Consider the following 19,374-nt stretch of genomic DNA (forward strand, 5'->3'; position numbering starts at 1 on the left):
TCCATCACCTGAAGTCTTTACATTGAGATTTGATGTCTTTTTAAAAGAGACTATTCTGTTCAATCACTAGCTGTTGGACTTGGTACAAAAATACCTAGATGAACTTCTATGGCCTTTGTTGGGCAGGATGTCAAATTAGATGATCACAATGAGCCCTTCTGGCCTTAAAACACCTGTCTTGGATGGTTTAGACACAACAAATACTGCATCTTGGCAGGGGGTTAAACTAGATGACCCTTGTGGTCCCTTCTACCCCTATGATTCTAAATGTATTAAAAGAATTAAACATTTGGGCCAGATTCTTCTATTGGATATGTTTGCACAGCTGCAACTTAAGTCAAGGGTGGGGTTTCAGTAGTAGAATTTTACTCTTAGTACATTTACGAAGGTGCTGGTCAGAGCTGAGTATAGTTAAGTTTTTGTTTTGTTTTATTGCATTTGAAGTTGGGATTCAATACCTTTGCTATATATGAAGAATATAATATAGTTGTCACAAAATTACAACACAGGTAAGGTATCTAAACATCTTGATTGCTGTCCTGTAGTGATGCCCTGAGATAACCATACAGCTATGATAAATGCAAAATGGTATATGGGGTCCCAGATTAAATGCAACTTATTTTTAAAGATGGATTTGATTTTTTTCCATGATGAGTCATTAAAGGACAGAACTAAGGTTGTTTGGGTTCCTTAACTGTATATTTCCATCTGTTTTAACATAGTTGAATTTGTTGCAAGTTTAACCTTAACTTTGAATTTTCTGGGTTTGTAATGCTTGTGTTTGAGATAATGGCAGCACCCCTGTAATGTATTTTACCCCACATTACTTATATGCCTTCTCAACCTTAATTCTATCTTAACATAGTTTTGGTCTGGAAAGAACCATGTTAGCTGCAAAATTGAAACAGTAGTTTTCTGCAGTATTGATCTGTCACGAAGATGCAGGCTAACAGCAGAGAGCATATGGATCCCTGAGAACTTCACTTGCTTTTTGAAGTGATAGTCCCATAAAATGCATGTTCTGGGATAGACACAGTCAGGATATTGTAGATTCTTCAGTTGAATTTTTGGAGACTGAAATAATATATTTAATGTGCCTACAGTGTCTGTTATTGTACAAGAAGATTTCAGCCAGTGATGGCACAGTAAAATCTACATTATACCCTCACAAAGAACATTGATTGCTATTATTGATTCTATGAAAATCACCAGACTGCAGCATTTTATTTAAAGCTGCTGATGCCACCCTAAGAACAGCACTGAAATTTTCCCTGCAGCTAAAACTTATTAGCAGCTCCCTCAGCTTGTCCAAAGTTGTCTTTGTATAAGTCATTTTTTACATTTTTGAAAACTCTATGGCAAAAGGTCTCACTTGACTTACTGGGATGTGTCAGTTCAGTATTATTATAGTTATGAACCATGAGATGGCTAGAGTAAACGTAAGTTACCATTTCCACACCAATGCCCCAGTCCTTCAATCCTTACTCTGGTGAACAGTTTCATTGAAGTATCTTGAGTATGGGGTTTGCAGAACTCCTCCAATTGTACAAGAGAACAAACAAACAAAAGAAACTATTGATTCTTTTAAAAGATCTCTGTGGCATGTTGTCATCTCAATTAAAAATGCATAGATAATTTTTTGCTTTTATTCATGCGTTCTGTTCTGAGCTAAAACAGTTGTATGGGGGATACGTAAGGTGTTGCTTAATTAGGAATTGAGTTTTGTCTCTTTTGCAAACAAGTTTGAGAAAGTCATTAATAGTTTTTATTGTATTTCTAGGTTTCAGTGGATAAGGTTTTAAAGACTCTGAAAGAAAATGCTAACAAGGCAACAAGCATACTTCTTACTGCTATACCTCAAATAGGTTCCATGGACTGGACAGAAACTCTGTACAACATGAAAGTAAGCACAATATTGGAACAGGTTTTGGGGGGTGGGGGGAAGGGAAAGGAGAGAAGTGTGTGCTGTGTACGTGTATGTCCCAAGATACTGCTATTCAAAATCCCATTTAAAAAAAAACCTTGATTCAACAAAGTTGCAACATGCAGGGAAGTCACTGGGAGAATGGTGCATTACAGAGTTTTACAAGCTTTATTACAAACAGCTAGCCTCAGTTCTACAACAAGTATTTCAAAAACTAAAAGACAAAGGGACACCTTCAGTATGCGTAATTAAAGCAAGGAAAAATACAAATCTGCATGAGTCTCCAAATTACAGACCTATCTTTATTCATAGGAGAGCTCAAAAATAGTGAGCCAAAAGGAGAAGATTATACCTAACTGAATACACCATGCACTTGTGAGCTTGCAGAAGGAAGTGGCTGGGTTGGAGTCCTGGAGGGAAGCTAAGAGGATTTTGTGGCAGGGAAGTATGGACCAGTTGTGCCAGGCCAGGGCCACTTTGGGAAAGTGGTAGGACAGTCGAAGACTGGCCATTTCATTAGGTTTTGCTGACTAGGAGCGGTGGTAAATAAGATTTGGAATTGGGCTTTGTTGTTTGTAGGTAGGGAGAGAAGCAATTATGAGATGGAGTGAGTAGATGTTATAATAAAACCATACATTTTTTAAAAAATCCCCTCCCCTACTTTGAAGATACGGGAAGCTTTCTTCTATATAAATTCTTGTTTGACCCTTATAAAAGTCAGCAGTTAATTTTGTGACTGAATTTGTTTTTCTGACCCTGTCGTCTCTTCCTGCTTGAACCAAAACAAGGTGTCAGCCCAAGCAGGATCCCAGATGGTATTTTGGGATATTGCTACACAGGTAAAAGAACAACCACCACTTCCATGCTTCAGCAGCTGGAGGTGGGTGCTGATGGGTTACTGTAACAGACTGCTTCCATAGACAGCAATTCTGGGAAGCCTGAGAAACCCTGAAACTCTGCTAGAGAAAAGAGTGGGTTCAGAGCCTTGCCCTCAATCTCTACTGGTACCACCTCTCCCTTCCCCCACTCTCCTTCACTTTGTTCATTACTGTGGGTGGGGAAAATTACTGAGGGAGTCATTTGTCTCTTTCTCCTTTCCCCTTATCTTGCAGCGGCAGCTGGAGTTTGCACTGGCCACCCTCTTCTATTAGACATTTTTGCAGTGTTGAAACAGATGTTGAGTGAAATATTCTTATTCCTGTGACAAGGTTTCAGCATAGCATCTTTCACCCTGCCTGCCATTTCTTGCTGTTCTCCTGTCTTTTGCTCTCAAATATATCTCCAAGTACCCTCTCACATCCCCTCCTCAATGAGAAAGTGAATTGTGGGTTGAAGGTCAAAGATCTAAAAATGGGCTTTAACGGTTTCATCTCAGTGGTTATTTATTTTTTTAATGCCAGCTCATCTACAGAGAGATAAGGTGGGTGAGGGAATATCTTTTATTGGACCAGCTTCTGTTGGTGAGAGAGATAAGCTTTTGAGCTTACACAGAGCTCTTCTGAAAGCTTGTCTTTCTCATCAACAGAAATTAGGCCAATAAAAGATATTACCTCACCCACCTTGTCTCTCTAATATCCTGAGACCAACACGGCTACAACAACACTGCATACAGCTCATCTACAGGTCAGCTTTATATATTACCAAAGTTGTATGGAGTCAAAGTAGGAGTCACCCCTGCTTCAGACTCTCATAATGTATTTTATAGCCTTTATAAATTATCATTAATAATAATTTCCTCTCTGAAGGCGTAACAGTTGTACCAATGCTGCTCCTTTAAGGAATGGACAGGATAGAATGCCCGTAGGATTCCAGAACAGGACATGTTAATGTCATTGTGTTTGTGCCACCAACAAGGAAATACCAAAGGCATTAACTAATTTGTATCCCCAAAGACAGAATCAATTGCATACATGATGGGAGACTCATTTGATCTGAAACAGATCTTCATGTTTATGATACTTTAATAACAAAGCTAAGTAAGTTATGTTTAGCAAGTGAAAGCTCAGCTGATTCTGATGAATAGCCCTTTGATTGACACGTTTAGACTTGCTCCTTATTTAGCATACCCATGAGGTAGTGTGTGTGTGTGTGTTACTATGCTATTCCATCTTCCAAGTATATCCTCTATCTTTTGTTAGTCATTTGAATAGGGAAAACATTGGAAAGAGAAAAACTCAGTCTCTTTGCTGGCCAGAGTTTAACTCATGGGCTACGTGACAATGACGGCGTCATTTAGGCCCAGTACAAAACCACAATACGGTTAAACACAATGTGCCACAACCAGCAACCTTGGTTTGAGAGAGGCTCAGTATTGGGACAGCAAGGGAATTTCATGTTAAGACTGATCTGCCTTCTAGAGCTTGTGGAGGGAAGTCTGTTCACACAATGGCCTTGATTCTGAAGAAAGTGCAACACAGACTGACCCCTGCCCCCACGCAGAACCCCACTGACTTTTGGGTACATTTATTTTCAAACTTATTTGCCTAAATATTTTAACTAATACATTTCAAAGGCCTGATGTAGACAGGGCAAATTGTATATTGACATGTTGGCCGGTCAAAGTAGATACTAAGTGAGAGCTACCTTAACCAGTTAACACATGCTAAAATATAACTTGTCCCTGTCCACGCTAGGCTTTAAAATAATAATAAATAATAAATATTATTAAATAAAAATTATTAAAATTTATTATTAAAATAATAAAAATTATTAAATAAAAATAATAATAAATAATAATAATAATAATAAACCAAACCTTTTATCTGAGTTTAGTTGTACCCTAAGTGACACATGTATTCACTGTACACACACAATACATACCATTCCAACAAAAGTTTATGTACATGAGTAACTATATTCATGGGAGTAGCCTCAATGAAGTTCATGTGATTAAAATTATTCATATGTGAAAGGGAATTCCCTCATGGTTCACTGCAGAATTAAGATGTTGGATCCAAAAAGGCCGAGCTTCTCCCACTAAACTCAGTGGAAGTTGTGAGCGCTCAGCATCTCTCAGACTCTGACACTCAGTTAAGTCCAGGCCACTCCCTCAGGGTTGTGAGCACATTCACTGGATACTATCTTTACGGAAATCAGTAGTTCCTCATTACTTTGTTTTCCGACACTCCGTATTTTAAGGTACATTAAAGGAACATGCAAAAACTCAGTTTCTTTTTTTAGCATTTTTGTTATTTTCAGAGTTTTAGGGTTGAGTTTACATACAGATTTCTATAAATCCAATGTGTGACCAATTGGCTACTTTTTAAACAAAGTACCCAAATATTTAACTTCCTTAACTTTAGTATTTAAATCTAAGTATTCATTTTAATCTAGTACTTTGTGGAGTTGATTGTTAATTTGTAACAACAATCACCAGTTAGTACGTATGGAAAATTGTAATTACAGGGTGCTAGGTTCACAATTCTTCAATTGCTGGAGGTTGAAGCGTCTGTTCTTCCTGGGTCACCTTTAGTTTTTTTTTCAGGGCTCCTGCACAAATCAAGAGACTCCACTCCTATGTCTAATCTGTATGCAATCAATGTGGTTTGCTATTGAGAATGCTTTAAAATTTAAAATGTTGTGTGTCTGTGCGTGTGTATTGGGATAAAGTGTATTCATCTGTTTTGAATTTGTATTTCAGTGCACTGTGCAGTGCTCAGTCATGTTACCAAAACATTGAAAGCATGGATGGACTCTGAAGTTTGGATGCTAAGAAGAAAGGAGAGGATCAGTACTGAACTTCTAGCAGTTACAATATCTTTGGGACTTCGATGTTAGCATGAAAGAATACAATATACCTTGCACTGTTCTATTTCCTGTCTGCTAGTAAAGTATCATACCAAAGACTGTTGAAGAACTTACCTACCAATAGCCTTGGAATGCATTGATTGCATGAACTGATAGAACAATGGGATAAGTATTCCATAACAGATTATCATATTTAAGATCTTAGTGCTGCTGTTCATGTTTACAAACTTCAGATGACAAAAACAAGTGCTTCATTCATCCTTTGCTCAAAAATAGCTGTTCATTCATTGCCTAGAAGAAGGCAAGAGAAGAGGAGGGGTTAGCTTGCATACTGTTACTTGTCTGTTTAAAAAAAATAAAACTTCAGAAAGCTAAAATTCAGAGCTGTTAGTTGCTTTGCTCTCTCTTTTTCCTGAGAGCAAACTATTTCTTTTATCACAGAAATGTAATTGAAGGACTATAGGTTACTTAAGATAAGAAAATATACTGCAGTATTTTTATAATTTTTTATATATTGTATTGATTTTCACTATTTTATGAAAAAAATTGCTTTCTGTGGGGTTTGTGAGTTGGACATCTTAAGCCCAAATTTTAAAAGCGTGTCCACTTTTGCTGTCATAGTCTTTCAACATAAATAGTGCTAGCTATTTTGCAGCAGCAATAATTGTGAGTACAAATGTCACCATTTTAAGTGTTTGCTTGATTGCATGAGCAAGTCAGGAGACAAACATCTAGATTTGTGTCTGCAATCAATTGCAGGCACAAATATTTACAGGTACATAAATATTCCTGCAAAATTGGAGTCTGGATTTGAATCTCTTTTTTTAAAAACTAGACTTCTGAAACTTTATAAAAAATTAAGTTTCTCAATTTTAGCTTCTGCTGCTTAAGTCTGGGAAGGAATGATTAAGGATCTGATCCAGAGCCCATTGCAGTCACTGGAAAGACTTCCATTGTTGTCATTGGACTTGTGTCAGGCCCTAATTGACTAAAACTGAAGTGACAAATTTAGCACAACATTGTGGCCTGATACCACAATCGGTGCTCTGCACACCAGGGGTGGCATTTTTCTGTTACATTTGTCTACGGAGTTATTTTTCTTTAGTTTTAATCTGATTTAATGTATCTACGGTTGATTGTTTCCAGTATATATATTCATGCACTCTACATCTTGTACAAACTACTGCATATTCAGAATCAATACAATTTGCCTTCAATCTGCTGCTGCTTATCTAATAAATAAACCAAATGTAACCTCCTAACTTCTCTGAATTGTGTGGGAATGGCTTTGTTTTATTTCTGGGCATTATTCAGATAACTGAATGTAGCTGTTTGGATGACAAAAACACTGGATAAGCATGGAATTAGTTTATTCAGTACTTCACAAACACTGTATTAGTGAGAGTATTGCACTACTTTTGTGTACACCTAAGCAAAACTTTGCATGGTTAAGCAGAAGAGTACGTGAGTTTAGATCTTAAAGACATGTATCAGAAAATAGAAATCCTGCCCAAATAACACAGATGAGAACACAAACCAAGCCAGGTGAGGGGAAGATTGGAAATGAAAAGGGTAAACTCTCACCAGTTGTTGAGGTAAAAATGAGGCGCTATGTGAAGAAAAAATAAAGATTAAGTATTTTAAAATATTTGAACTGTTATTCATTTTTATTATTATATCACAGTAGCATCTAGGAATCCCAGGTGTGGGCCCAGGAGCCCATTGTGGCTTACAATCTAATTATATTAGAAGCAAGTAGGCTACATGTGTGGCTCACTGTAGATACTCAAAGCCACTAAGATTTAAGACTAGGAGAAAAATTTAATGTCAAATGAGAATTTAGTTAAACTTTTTTGCATCGGTCAGTACTATCAGCAGAATTCTTTGAAAAAGTTAATAATTAGATGAAGATTACCAGGTAGACATAGTTATTAAAATTTTCCAAAACCTTTTAGTATGGTCCTCCATAAAATATTAAGACAAATAATCCTGATTGGTGGGATAAAGGCCTGGCATGAATTTAAAATGCGTGAAGCACTAGGGAATAATTGTAATAAAGAGTAGAGCGTTGGTGTGGAAAGAAATGAATAGGGGGGGAAGAACTCTGAAGTTTGGAACTAGCCCCAGTGTTGTGTTTCTTATTGATTTGGACCCTGGTCCTAGTCTGGGAACTGTGCATATGCAATCACACTCAGGGCCTTGGAGAAGAAAGTGGACATCAAATAATGAAATTTGCCAATAACACAAAGTTGTTTGTGTTAATAAAAGCTATTCCAAGCAGAGGAATTCCAGATGGATTTAATCATAGATGCAGAAATGCACCTAAAAAGGGACAGCCTGCCATAGGCCTACATCACTTAAATCCATTCCTTGACTTCATTTCTAAGATCTCTTCTGCTGCATTCTGTACAGCTGCTGCCGGAGCCATGATGCTGGGTTACATGCTCCAGTGGTTGATATAGTATGGCTATTGGAGTTGTGAATTTAATACTCCAGTTCTGCAGCGAAAATACACATTGAAAATTGCTTTGCTAAATTATATTGTTGTTTTAAAAATAATTTGCCTCAGCTGCAAAGTTTAAGTTCCCTCAGCCAAAAAAAAAAAAAAAAAAAGGGGACAGGGGACGGGGAGGGAGAACGGTACTGGTTGTGCACTCTAGCCAAAAGTTGCCTAAAACTTTGTTTTACACCCCCATTTTTAAAAGCATATAACTTTGAAAATCATAAAGTGTTTGGACTGAAATTTTCCATGTTTGTGTCTGCCTTAGATGGATTAGCCCCACCTTCAAAAAAAACCCAAAAAACCAGTGCAGCCATTTCTGAGAAACTCGTCTGACAAACAGGCAGTTTTACCAGTTCAACATATTTTCTGACCATTTTCTGTAGAGCTCTTAACACCCCAGACGTTTGGAGCCAGAACTTGAAATTTGATAGAGGGATAGTCCAGGGGTCAAAAAGTTTTACTGTCCCCATAGAAGGCTGTCTAGATTTGACTGAGTTACAAACCATAGAAAATTTCTATTTGCACATGTGCAAAAGAATGTGTGCGAGGCTTGCGCCTAAATCCTCTGACCATTCCATCCATGCCACACATACTCTCCAGACTGACTGAGCTTACTGCACTATTTTGAAGCAGCCACACACAACTGACTTGGATGGGATGCAGACAGCATGGATCCTCCCAAGCATGCTTTGGTATAGGAGAAGATGTGCTGCTTCTGCTATTCCAACAAAATACCCTTTGGACAAGTAGATGTGCACTAAACTGGAAGCCAGGAGACTGGGTTCTTATGATTGGTGGTAGTAATTTCATTCACTTCACACTCTTAACATTGAGCCAGGCCTCATACCCCTACCTTAGGAAGCTGATACAGCCTGTGGGGAGCAAGGGAGATGATGAAATTTGCTGTCTCAAAATTAATTTATGAAATTAGGCTGGTCATGTTATTAAGGCACAGGACTAGCATTTGGGAGACATGGGTTCACTTCCTAGCTCTCATGTATTCTTCAAGTGCTTGCTTATGGTGATTCCAATTAGGTGTGCATGCCCCATGTGTACAGTTGCTGGAAGGTTTTTTTCCCCCAAGTGGTATCCGTAAGGTCAGCTCTGGAGCCCCTGGAGTTGTGCCTTCATGGTGACCTATATATGTCCCTACCAAGCCTCCGCCCTTTCAGTTCCTTCTTACCGCCTGTGACGGTTGGCTAGAATCTATTTCTGCTTGTATCGCAAGAGTCTTCTTCCCAGCGGTTGTGCAACCTGTGTTTTGTAAATAGAGTTAAGTAAGTGAGTGTTGAGTAGTGTTAGATCTTCTAAGGGATTTCTTCCCTTCCTAGGAGCCGGGGTATGCCTCAGTCCCCTGGATTCAAACCTTGTGGGGCTTGCAAGAAACCCATGCCCAAGAGCGACCTGCACTCCACTTGACTCCAGTGCCTCAGAGAAACCCTCTTGAGGGACCACTGCAAAATTTGCAGAGACTTTCGCCCTCAAACTCAAAAGGACAGAAATCAACATGTAAAATTTCTACTCATGGAGGTAGCCCTCCTCCGAGCCAATCGGAACGGGTGCCAAGAGTGTGGACTTCAATACGGAGTGCACCGGCCTCAGTACAGAAATCGGCGCCAAGGAAGAACTCACCTGAGAGACCCTCGGCACTGTAAGAAGTCTCCGGCACCGACGGACATCTCGAGAGCACAGCACCCCTCACGCTCCCCTGTACTGAGGAAAAAGCAGAAGATGATTGACTGGTGCCGCTTGCCATCACCCAAACCATCAGGGCGTAAGAGCTTTACTGGAGTGTGACCCATGCCGGGCACTCAGGCATCACCTTGGCAGCTACAACACCGTCGATTCTGGCCCCGGTCAGGGGTGCGTCGAGTCCAGTGCCCATAAGCTCCCCTGCAAGGAAGTTCGAGGAGAAACTCCAACTTCTCTCCACCCCAGATGCATTCAAGGTGGCCAGGAAGCTTATTAAGATCACAGTGCCACCTCAGCAGACCTGAGAGAGGCCATCTGAGGTGGAGGCCCCAGTACCAAGGCGTATGGTACCATCCAAGGGGAAGCCCACGATGATGGCATGACAGCCATAGCCGAGGCACTCATCAACAGCTCCAAGGGACACTGCGCCACCCTGTTCGCCCAGGAGTGAGTAGTCAGGCTCCAATTCTGAAGCAGAGTTGTTTACATCAGAGAGGAGCAGGCACCACGAAAGGAGGAGGTAACACAGCCAAGAGATCGCCCACCCCTACTCCATGCCATGGCCACTACAGTGGCAGATTCCGGCTCAGTGGCCTTTTTGCACCCTGTGGGCCTTCCATCAAGCACAAAGTCCTCAATCGGGCACACCTTCTCGGTGGCCTCAGGAAGCAGGCACCATCCCAGGTCGGAGATGGCCGCATGATCAGACATTGGCATTGACTACGACATCGGCCCTGCTCTTGGCACCAAATATAGCTCTGAGCCTGGCACCGAGGATCAAGGCACCAAGCTCGAGCAACCATTATCATGAGACCCAATGGGAGCAGAGGGACAGGGGACCATTCCAGTAAGGTAGTCTCCATCCTCCTCTCAAGATGAGGCTGTCGCTGGCACCGCACTGCCACCAACAGTGGAAGACAGCAGGGCCCACCAGGATCTCTTTCATCGAGTCGCCCAAAACCTGGGGCTCCAGGTTGAGAAGGTCTCCAAAGGAGGGGCAGACCCAATGACGGACATACTAGCCCCAGCGGGCCCAGCCAGGGTAGCCCTGCCCCTAATTAAGATGATCCAGCAGCCCATGAAGTCATTGTGGCAGACACCAGCTTTGATTCCTCCAACAGCAAAGAAGGTGGAACAAAAATACTTTGTCCCGCAAAGAACTATGAATACCTATACACTCCCCCTCCTCCAGGGTCTTTGGTGGTAGCAGTGGCAAAGGAAAGGGAGAGGTGGGAGCCAAGGGCCTACACCTAAAGCCAACGAGGCAAAAAAAGATGGAACTATTTGTCTCCACCGGCGACCTCCAACTCCGGGTGGCAAGCCATGAGGCAGTACTCAGCAGATACTCCATCAATACCTGGGGGTCTGTGCCAAAGTTCTCAGCCACCATCCATCCTGACTCCAAAAAAGAATTTGTTGCCCTGATGAAGGAGGGCAAGGCCATTGCCAAGGCACCCCTTCAAGGAACACTAGATGCGGCCAACGCTGCAGCCCACACTAGGGCCTTGGGGGTGGCAATGAAATGTAGCCCGTGGTTGCAGGCCTCGGGTCTCCCCCATGAGGTGCAACAAATGATACAAGATCTGCCATTTGGGGGGTAGTTCTTGTTCTCTGACCAGATGGACAAAGTTGCATAATCTCAAGGATTACCCTCAAGTTCCTGGGCCTACACACTCCAGCACTTCAACGGAGACATTTTAAGCCCCACCCACTGCCCCGGTTCTATCAGCCTCAACAAAGGCCAGGATTTGGCCAATGGAGGGGCAGAAACTACAGGAGAAGATCACCCCAGAATCCACCCAGGCACAGAGCAGGCCAGTCAAAGCAAGCTCCAAGCATAACTTTTGATGCGGCACTCGGGACCACGCACCAACTCAGGAACTGGATCCTCCATCTTTCCCTTTTTCAAACCACTTATCCCACTTCTTCTGTGAGTGGGCCAAGATCACATCAGACAGATGAGTACTGCGCACAGTAGAACTGGGATATTCTATCCAATTCAGTTCCCTCCAGACCTCCATCCTCCCTGTCCCTCTTCAGGGACCCCTCTCATGAGCAACTTCTGATCCAAGAAGTGCAGGAGCTCCTAAGAACAGGAGCAGTGGAGGAGGTGCCTTGGGAACTAAGGGGAAAGGAATTCTACTCCCGATACTTCCTGATTCCAAAGCCAAGGGTAGTCTCAGACCCATCCTAGATTTGAGAAGCCTCAACAAGTATATAAGGAAGTTGAAGTTTCAGATGATCTGCTTGGCATGTATCATTCCCTCTCTGGATCCAGGAAGTTGGTACACTGCCCTCGACTTAAAAGACGCATATTTTCATGTGTCCATTATTCCAAGACACAGAAAGTTCCTCTGCTTTGTAGTCAACTGGTTGCACTACCAATTCAAGGTACTCCCATTCAGCCTCTCGGCAGCTCCCAGAGTATTCACAAAGGACATGTCAGTAGTAGCTGAGTTTCTCAGGAAGCGGCGGGGTACAAGTTTACCCTTCCTTGGACGATTGGCTAATCAGGGGTCGCTCCAGACAACATGTAGAACATAGAGTTCATAAGACTTACGTTCAACAAGTTAGGTCTTTTGATCAATATGCAGAAGTCTGTCCTGAATCCTACACGAATAATAGAGTTCATAGGAGCAATTATCGACTCCATGCAGGCCAGGAGCTATCTCCCGGAGACCAGCTTCCAGGCCATACGCACCATCATAGAGGATTGGAAACAGAACCCTATGACTACAGCCAGAAAATGCCTGAAGCTGCTGGGCCATTTAGCGGTGCACACATACGTAGTTCAACACGCCAGACTATGTCTCAGGCCTCTTCAGGCTTGGCTGGCCTCTGTATACAGACCTTCCAGCGATTGCAAAGATAAGGTACTGTCAATTCCTCCATCAGCATTAGAGACGCTGCACTGGTGGCTAGACCCACAGCTAGCCTGTGCGGGGGTCCTATTCATGCCACCTTCTCCCACTCTGACCCTAGTGACCGACGCTTCAGACATGGGCTGAATGGGGACCCATCTGGGTCAACTCAGGACTCAAGGGCTCTGGTCTCAGGAAGATCTCTCTATGCATATCAATGTGAGGGAGCTGATAGCGGTGTGATTCGCCTGTCAGACCTTCAGAGCCCATCTGGAGGGCAAATGTGTGTCGGTAAGAACAGACAACACAACAGCAATGTTTTATATGAACAGACAGACTGGCGCTTGCTCCTCTCTCCTGTGCCGGGAAGCCCTCAACCTTTGGCATTTTTGCATGGCCCATGCGATACACCTACGACTTACTTCCCTAGATCCCAGAACAAGTTGGTGGACTACCTCAGCAGATCAATATCAGTCCACAAGTGGTCCCTCCATCCAGATCTGGTCAAAGACATCTTCCAGAGGTGGGGAATTCCCCACATGGACTTATTTGCAACACAAATCCACAGGAAATGCGCACGGTTCTGCTCATTCCAGCCCTGGGTCAGTCACGGATGCTTTTCTCATCTGGTGGACAGATCACCTGTTCTACGCAGTCCCTCCGATCCTGCTGGTGCACAAAGTCCTCCTGAAGGTCAGGAAAGAAAAATCCTCATTAATCTTGATAGCCCCAGCGTGGCCATGCCAGCACTGGTATGTCATGCTCTTCGACCTTTCAGTGGAGACCCCTCTTGTTCTCCTGTTAGTACCAGATCTGATGAGTCAGGATCATGGCCGTCTTTGTCATCCAAATCTGCAGTTCCTTCACCTCACAGTGTAGAAAATCCATGGCTGAACCCGCAGGAGCTGAAATGTTCGGAACAAGTCAGGGAGCTCCTTTTAGGTAGTCTGAAACCATCCACTAGATCTACCAACCTAGCAAAATGGAAGAGGTTCTCGATCTTGTGTATGCAGAAAAGCTTCTCCGGAGACATCCTCTATCCCTCTTATTTTAGACTACCTGCTACATCTTGAGCACCAGGGGCTTGCAGTATCATCATTCAAGGAACACCTGGCTGCAATTTCAACTTTTCATCCATGGGTAGCAGGCTGGTCAATTTTCACAAATCATACCGTAGCTCGGTTCATCAAGGAATTGGACAGGGTTTTCCCTCAGATGCATCAACCAGTTCCCCAATCGGACTTGAACCTGGTTCTATCAGCGTTAATGAAGCTGCCATTCGAGCCACTAGCTACATGCTCCCTGCTATACCTGTCTTGGAAAGTAGCCTTCCTGGTGGCAATTACCTCAGCTAGGAGAATGTCAGAACTTTAGACCCTCACATTGGAACCCCCCTATACTGCCTTTTTCAAAGATAAGGTTTGATTGTGCCCGCATCTGGCCTACCTCCCAAAGGTAATATCATAGTTCTATGCAAACCAGGACATCCCTCTTTCAACGTTCTATCCTAAACTGCATGCCAATAAGAGAGAACAGATGCTTCACTCACTGGATGTTAGAAGGGCGCTAGCATTCTACATCCAAAGAATCAAGCTCATTAGGAAGACAACTCAACTATTTGTGGCAATAGCAGATAGGATGAAGTACCTTCTGGTCTCTTCGCAGAGAATTTCTTCCTGGATAACGTCTTGCATCAAGACCTGTTATGACCCAGCGAAGGTGCCTGCCCCTTCAATCACAGCACACTCCAAAAGGGCTCAGGCATCCTCAGCAGTGTTCTTAGCACAGGTCCCGATAAAGGATATCTGTAGGGCAGTGACATGGTCATCCATATGCACATTTGCAGTTCACTCCGCCATCACACTACAAGCTAGAGATGATGCAGCAGTAGGTAGAGCAGTGCTACAATCAGTACTTGTTGAACTCCAACCCCTCCTCTGATGAAGATGCTGGGGAGTCACCTAATTGGAATTGACATGAGCAAGTACTGGAAGAAGTAAAAACAGCTACTAGCCTTTCTGTAACTGTTGATCTTTGAGGTGTGTTGCTCATGTCCATTCCAAGACACACCCACCTACCCCTCTGTCGAAGAATACTGGCAAAGGAGAACTGAAGGGGTGGAGCGTTGGCAGGGACATATATAGAGTGTCATGAAGAAGCGACTCCAGAGCCAACTCTACAGATACCATTGGGGGAAAGCCTTCCAGCGATTGTGCATGCAGTGTGCGCACACCTAATTGGAATGAACATGAGCAACACATCTCGAAGAACAGCAGTTACAGAAAGGTTAGTAACTTTTTTCACTGTGTGACCCTTGGGCAAGTCATTTAATCTCTCCTTCTGTTCCCCATCTGTAAAATGGGAATGCCACTACTCCCTTTCTCCTGTCTGCTTGTCTTGCCTGGTCTGTCTTGCCTATTTAAATTGTAAGCTCTCTGGGCTGGAGAGTGCCTCACAAATGTCCTGGGGTATGAACCCTGGGAAACTGAGACAACTGGACTTGGTTTGGAAAGCTCCACAAACTGAAAATAGCAGATTTCATGTAGCTCTGGAACTTTTAATTAGTGATACTACTCACAAACAGTCACTTCCCTTCCAACTCACATTGCCCAGATCCCCAAGTTCAACTGTTCAACTGTTCCATGTTCACAGAATGGAAGCTTTCGACACAGAGGTATGCCCGTTTAACTGCATGGTACCACAATCAAGGGCATAACAGCAATTAAAGGGTTAAAGATGAGCAACATTTGTATTCAGAATAACTGTGATGTTTAATCATATTTCACATTTATATTGGACTTTTCCACTGGAGGAATCCTAATGTGCTTTGCAAACTACAGAGTTGTACGTATTTTGTGTCATAAGATTTTGTACACAGACCTTCAAATTACTACTGAATGACCCACTGCAAATTTGGACTCTTGTGATAATTTTGCTACTCTGTAATCACTGTAGTGTTTTATAGAGATGGGTCCAAGTCATGAAGTTCATACACAAACTTTCTCAAAGTTCAGGGGTGTCCAGTTCTTGGATTCCATTCTGAGCCCATCTTTACTTTTTACATTATGTATTAAGCTTTAAAGGTGACTTGCAAAGATCTTGTTTAACAATGAGATCATATAAAGGTTTATATGCTAAATGCCTCCAATAGCACAGGACAGAGGGGGCATACCTACCTTACTTTACTTACCTTTCTGAGCTGTATCCCCTCCCCACAATATTACAGGCGGATGAAATCTGCCAGTTGTGACACACACACCAACTCAGTCAACTAGAAGGGATCCCCAATGCAGCTTAAATGTAGGAGTCTGTTAACCAGCCTATTGTTAACACACAACTTTATGGAGTTTAATATATAAAAGATAAAGAATATTGTGCTGTACAGCCAACAACTAAAGCCTTAGCATCTCAGGGCATGAACTGTAAGGTGAAGGTGGTATCTGGTAAGAGAAGTATAGACTGACTATGTAAATTATATAAATTGGAGCTTTATGAGTAAACCTGATGTCTCTTGGAGCCTGTTTTGACACTGGAAATCCAGGTAAAGTGGTAGCTTATGGGGGCTTAGCCCAAATAAACCAAGCTGATGTCTTACAAACATGTTTCTCTCAGACAGGGAATTACTCCAGCCCAGCTTGTGAGTCTGCATGGCCTGAGATGTGGTATTGGAGGTGAAAGTGCACTTTTGGAGCTTCCCAGGAACTGTTCAGCCTGTCAGACTTAAGCCTGATCTAACCTTAAAAATTAGCTCAATCTAGCCATGTTGCTCTAGACTGTAAAAAATTTTGCACCCTGGGCACCACAGTTGGGCTGACATAACCCTTGGCATAGATGCTGCTACGTCAACGGAAGAATTCTTCCATCAACCTACCTACCACTTGGAGAGGTGGATTAACTATGTCAATGGAAAACCCCTGCCATTGCTGCAGGAAACATCTACACAACAACTGTGCATTGCAGCACCGTAGCTGTGCCACTGTTGTGATGGTAGTGTAGACATGGCCGGCCATACTGTGGTTCCCATACTTTGGGGTTCCCAGCTAGGAGTTGGTGTGAGAATGAGACTGAATGTCCTGTTCCAACTTGTTTCATTGTCAGTGTGCTTCGAGACCTAGTCTATACTTAAAAATTAGATAGACCTAACGACGTTGCTCACGGCTGTGAAACGTTTTGGGTAAGTAAACCTAGCCCCCAGAGTCGATGCAGGTAGGTTGATGGAAGAATTCTTCCTTTGACCTAGCTTCCACCTCTCACAGAGATGGATTAACTACAGCGATGGGAAAACCCCTATCAGTGTAGGAGGTGTCTATGCTATGGCACTACAGCACAGTTTCTGCTCTGTAGCTGTGCTGCGGTAGCGCAGACAGATCCTGAGGAGAAAATGAAGGGAAATTATTACATTTGGAGCACTGCATGAAAGAAAGCAACCAGAAAGAATGTGGTATGATTTGGGGTGGGGGGGGGGGGATTAAAAATACAGACTCAGAAGCAAACTGACTCTTTCTAGGATACAGCATTCTTTGTGGAACCCAGGAAAAATACAGAATCCTGCAGCTTTAACTGAAGCTGAACAAGTTTTTTGGATGTACACAAGCAGAAGAGTCACTAGAAGGAAAAAATTAAAATGCAATTAGGTAATAAAGTGAAAATGGTAGAAAATACTCCCACTCACAGAAGTGCCTGCAGGATTATCCCCTACAGAACATTTTCTATTGTTTTGTCCAGCCTATATTTAAATGTCTCAGGAGATGGGGCTTCTGCCACTTACCTTTGGAGATATTTCTAGAGCCTAACAGATCTCACTCATCAGCATTCAGCCTAGATCTTTCCTTGTCTCATTTGCATCCCAGTACTCCTACATATAGCCCTGTGCATCACTCAAAACGATTCCGCTCGCTCCTTTACACCCTTCAGATATTTATAAACTATTAGTGTGTCCCACCCCGCACCCCTTCATCCCCTAGTCACTGCTTAGCCAAACTACATTTAGCTCCTTTTTCCATATACATCAATTCCCTCCAGTCTCCTGATAATTTTTGTTGCTCTTCCCTGGGCACCCTCCCCTCTGTCAGTATCTGCCTGGTAATCTGATGCTCAGGAGCAAATACAATATTGCAGATACAGGTGCACCACACTCACATAGTGACGGGATCATTACCCTGTCCCCTTCCCCCCTTTCCTTGTGAAGTCCAAAATTGGCCTTTCTTGCTGCTATATCATATTGCTAATGCATGTCTAATTTTCTGTCTGCTTTATCAGCCAGGTCCTTCTCAGCATCTGTCCTGATGGCTTAGATTTGACATAAATTTCATATGCATATTGGAGACTGTGATGCTGTCTAGATTGGGGTGACCATTTATAATATTACTGATACCAATATTAACAGAATTGCAATAAATATTGTATCGGATATGCCCTGCAAGGTATTGATGGAAAAGTCATGCTTTACTAAGATTGCTAAGCACTTTTATATGGATGTATCAGTTTTGTATTATGAGATCTAAATATGTATAGTATACTTATATTTCAAACTAGTGCTGTGTTTCTGGGTGACACCCCAGACAGGATGGCAGCAGCACCAGGACCGCTTAATGGTCCATCAAGGGAACTCAAATGTACAAGGAATACAGTGAAAGAACTCAGGGGCTGCACCTTGAGTCATAAGGACATGTAAGAACATATCTATGGACAGGGGACTCTGAGGCTCTTCCATGCCATGTGCTGTGTGGCTGTGTTTGGGACAAAGGAAGTACAAGCCTCATGGCAGAAATTATAACATGCACCTGCACCATCTCCATCTTGTCTTCATTCCTGCTTCCTACCTCTGGATCAACTACTCTACATTTGAAGCTGTGAAACAAAGGACTTAGACCCATCCAGGTACTGGATGTACACGAGAGGAACTGTACAAGCCTGCAAACTCCAATACTGCTGTGAATCTGATATATATGGATTTGAAGTCATTTGTATATATCTGATTGCTGTGACCATTTAACATCTCTCTTTTTGTTTGTTTCTTTCCTTTTATAATAAACATTTAGTTTTAGATACTAAAGGATTGACTGGCAGCGTGGTATTTTGGATAAGAACCAAACCTATATCGATCTAGTAATGTGGCTGACTTTTAGGGATCAGGAGAGCATTTTAGTAAAGGGACTAGAATTTTAAGTAACATCTCTTTACTGGACCTAGTTGCTGATTGGGAGCCAGAGACTGAAATGCAATAAAGGGAGCTATGTATTTCTTTTTGGGGGCTTCCTGATCATCATTGTGAGGAATCAGAAGCACAGTTTGTGACTGGTTGGGAAATCTGACTTCAGTGTTAGCCACCAGTTTGGGAGAATCTGCTCTCCTTCTTACAGCCTGCCCTGACTTGGGCATTGTCAGGTGGGTTATTCTAGGCACAGATGGCCATTCAAACTCATGTAGTGATAAATTATCTTTTATATTTATAACAGCTTTGATAATTGTTATATTCTGAAGGTCCTAGTGTGGGAAAGGGATTTTTTCTACCCAAAGCAGACACATGCTTTTTAGTATTAGGAGCAATCTGCATCATTCAGGAAGCACTCAGCACCCGGCAGGATCACGACTTAAGACAGAAACTCTGGGCTAACGGTTCTAATGGTTACTTCCTCCCACCCACT

At 42.6% G+C, this 19,374-nt stretch overlaps 1 protein-coding gene across 1 annotated transcript in view; it reads left to right on the top strand.

Moving 5' to 3' along the window:
* Positions 1 to 6,933, top strand: part of MTAP (methylthioadenosine phosphorylase) — a 57,111-nt gene extending 50,178 nt beyond the window's left edge. Inside the window, exons 7-8 of the mRNA XM_067553152.1 lie at positions 1,781 to 1,903; positions 5,565 to 6,933. Of these exons, the coding sequence (XP_067409253.1) occupies positions 1,781 to 1,903; positions 5,565 to 5,603 (162 nt within the window). The 3' untranslated portion in view covers positions 5,604 to 6,933. The remainder of the gene's footprint in view (positions 1 to 1,780; positions 1,904 to 5,564) is intronic.
* Positions 6,934 to 19,374: the final 12,441 nt, after the last annotated feature.

Source organism: Emydura macquarii, unplaced genomic scaffold (genome assembly GCF_026122565.2).
Source record: "Emydura macquarii macquarii isolate MOO-44397 ecotype Brisbane River unplaced genomic scaffold, CSIRO-AGI_Emac_v2 contig_1451, whole genome shotgun sequence".
Classification (NCBI taxonomy): Eukaryota; Metazoa; Chordata; order Testudines; family Chelidae; genus Emydura; species Emydura macquarii.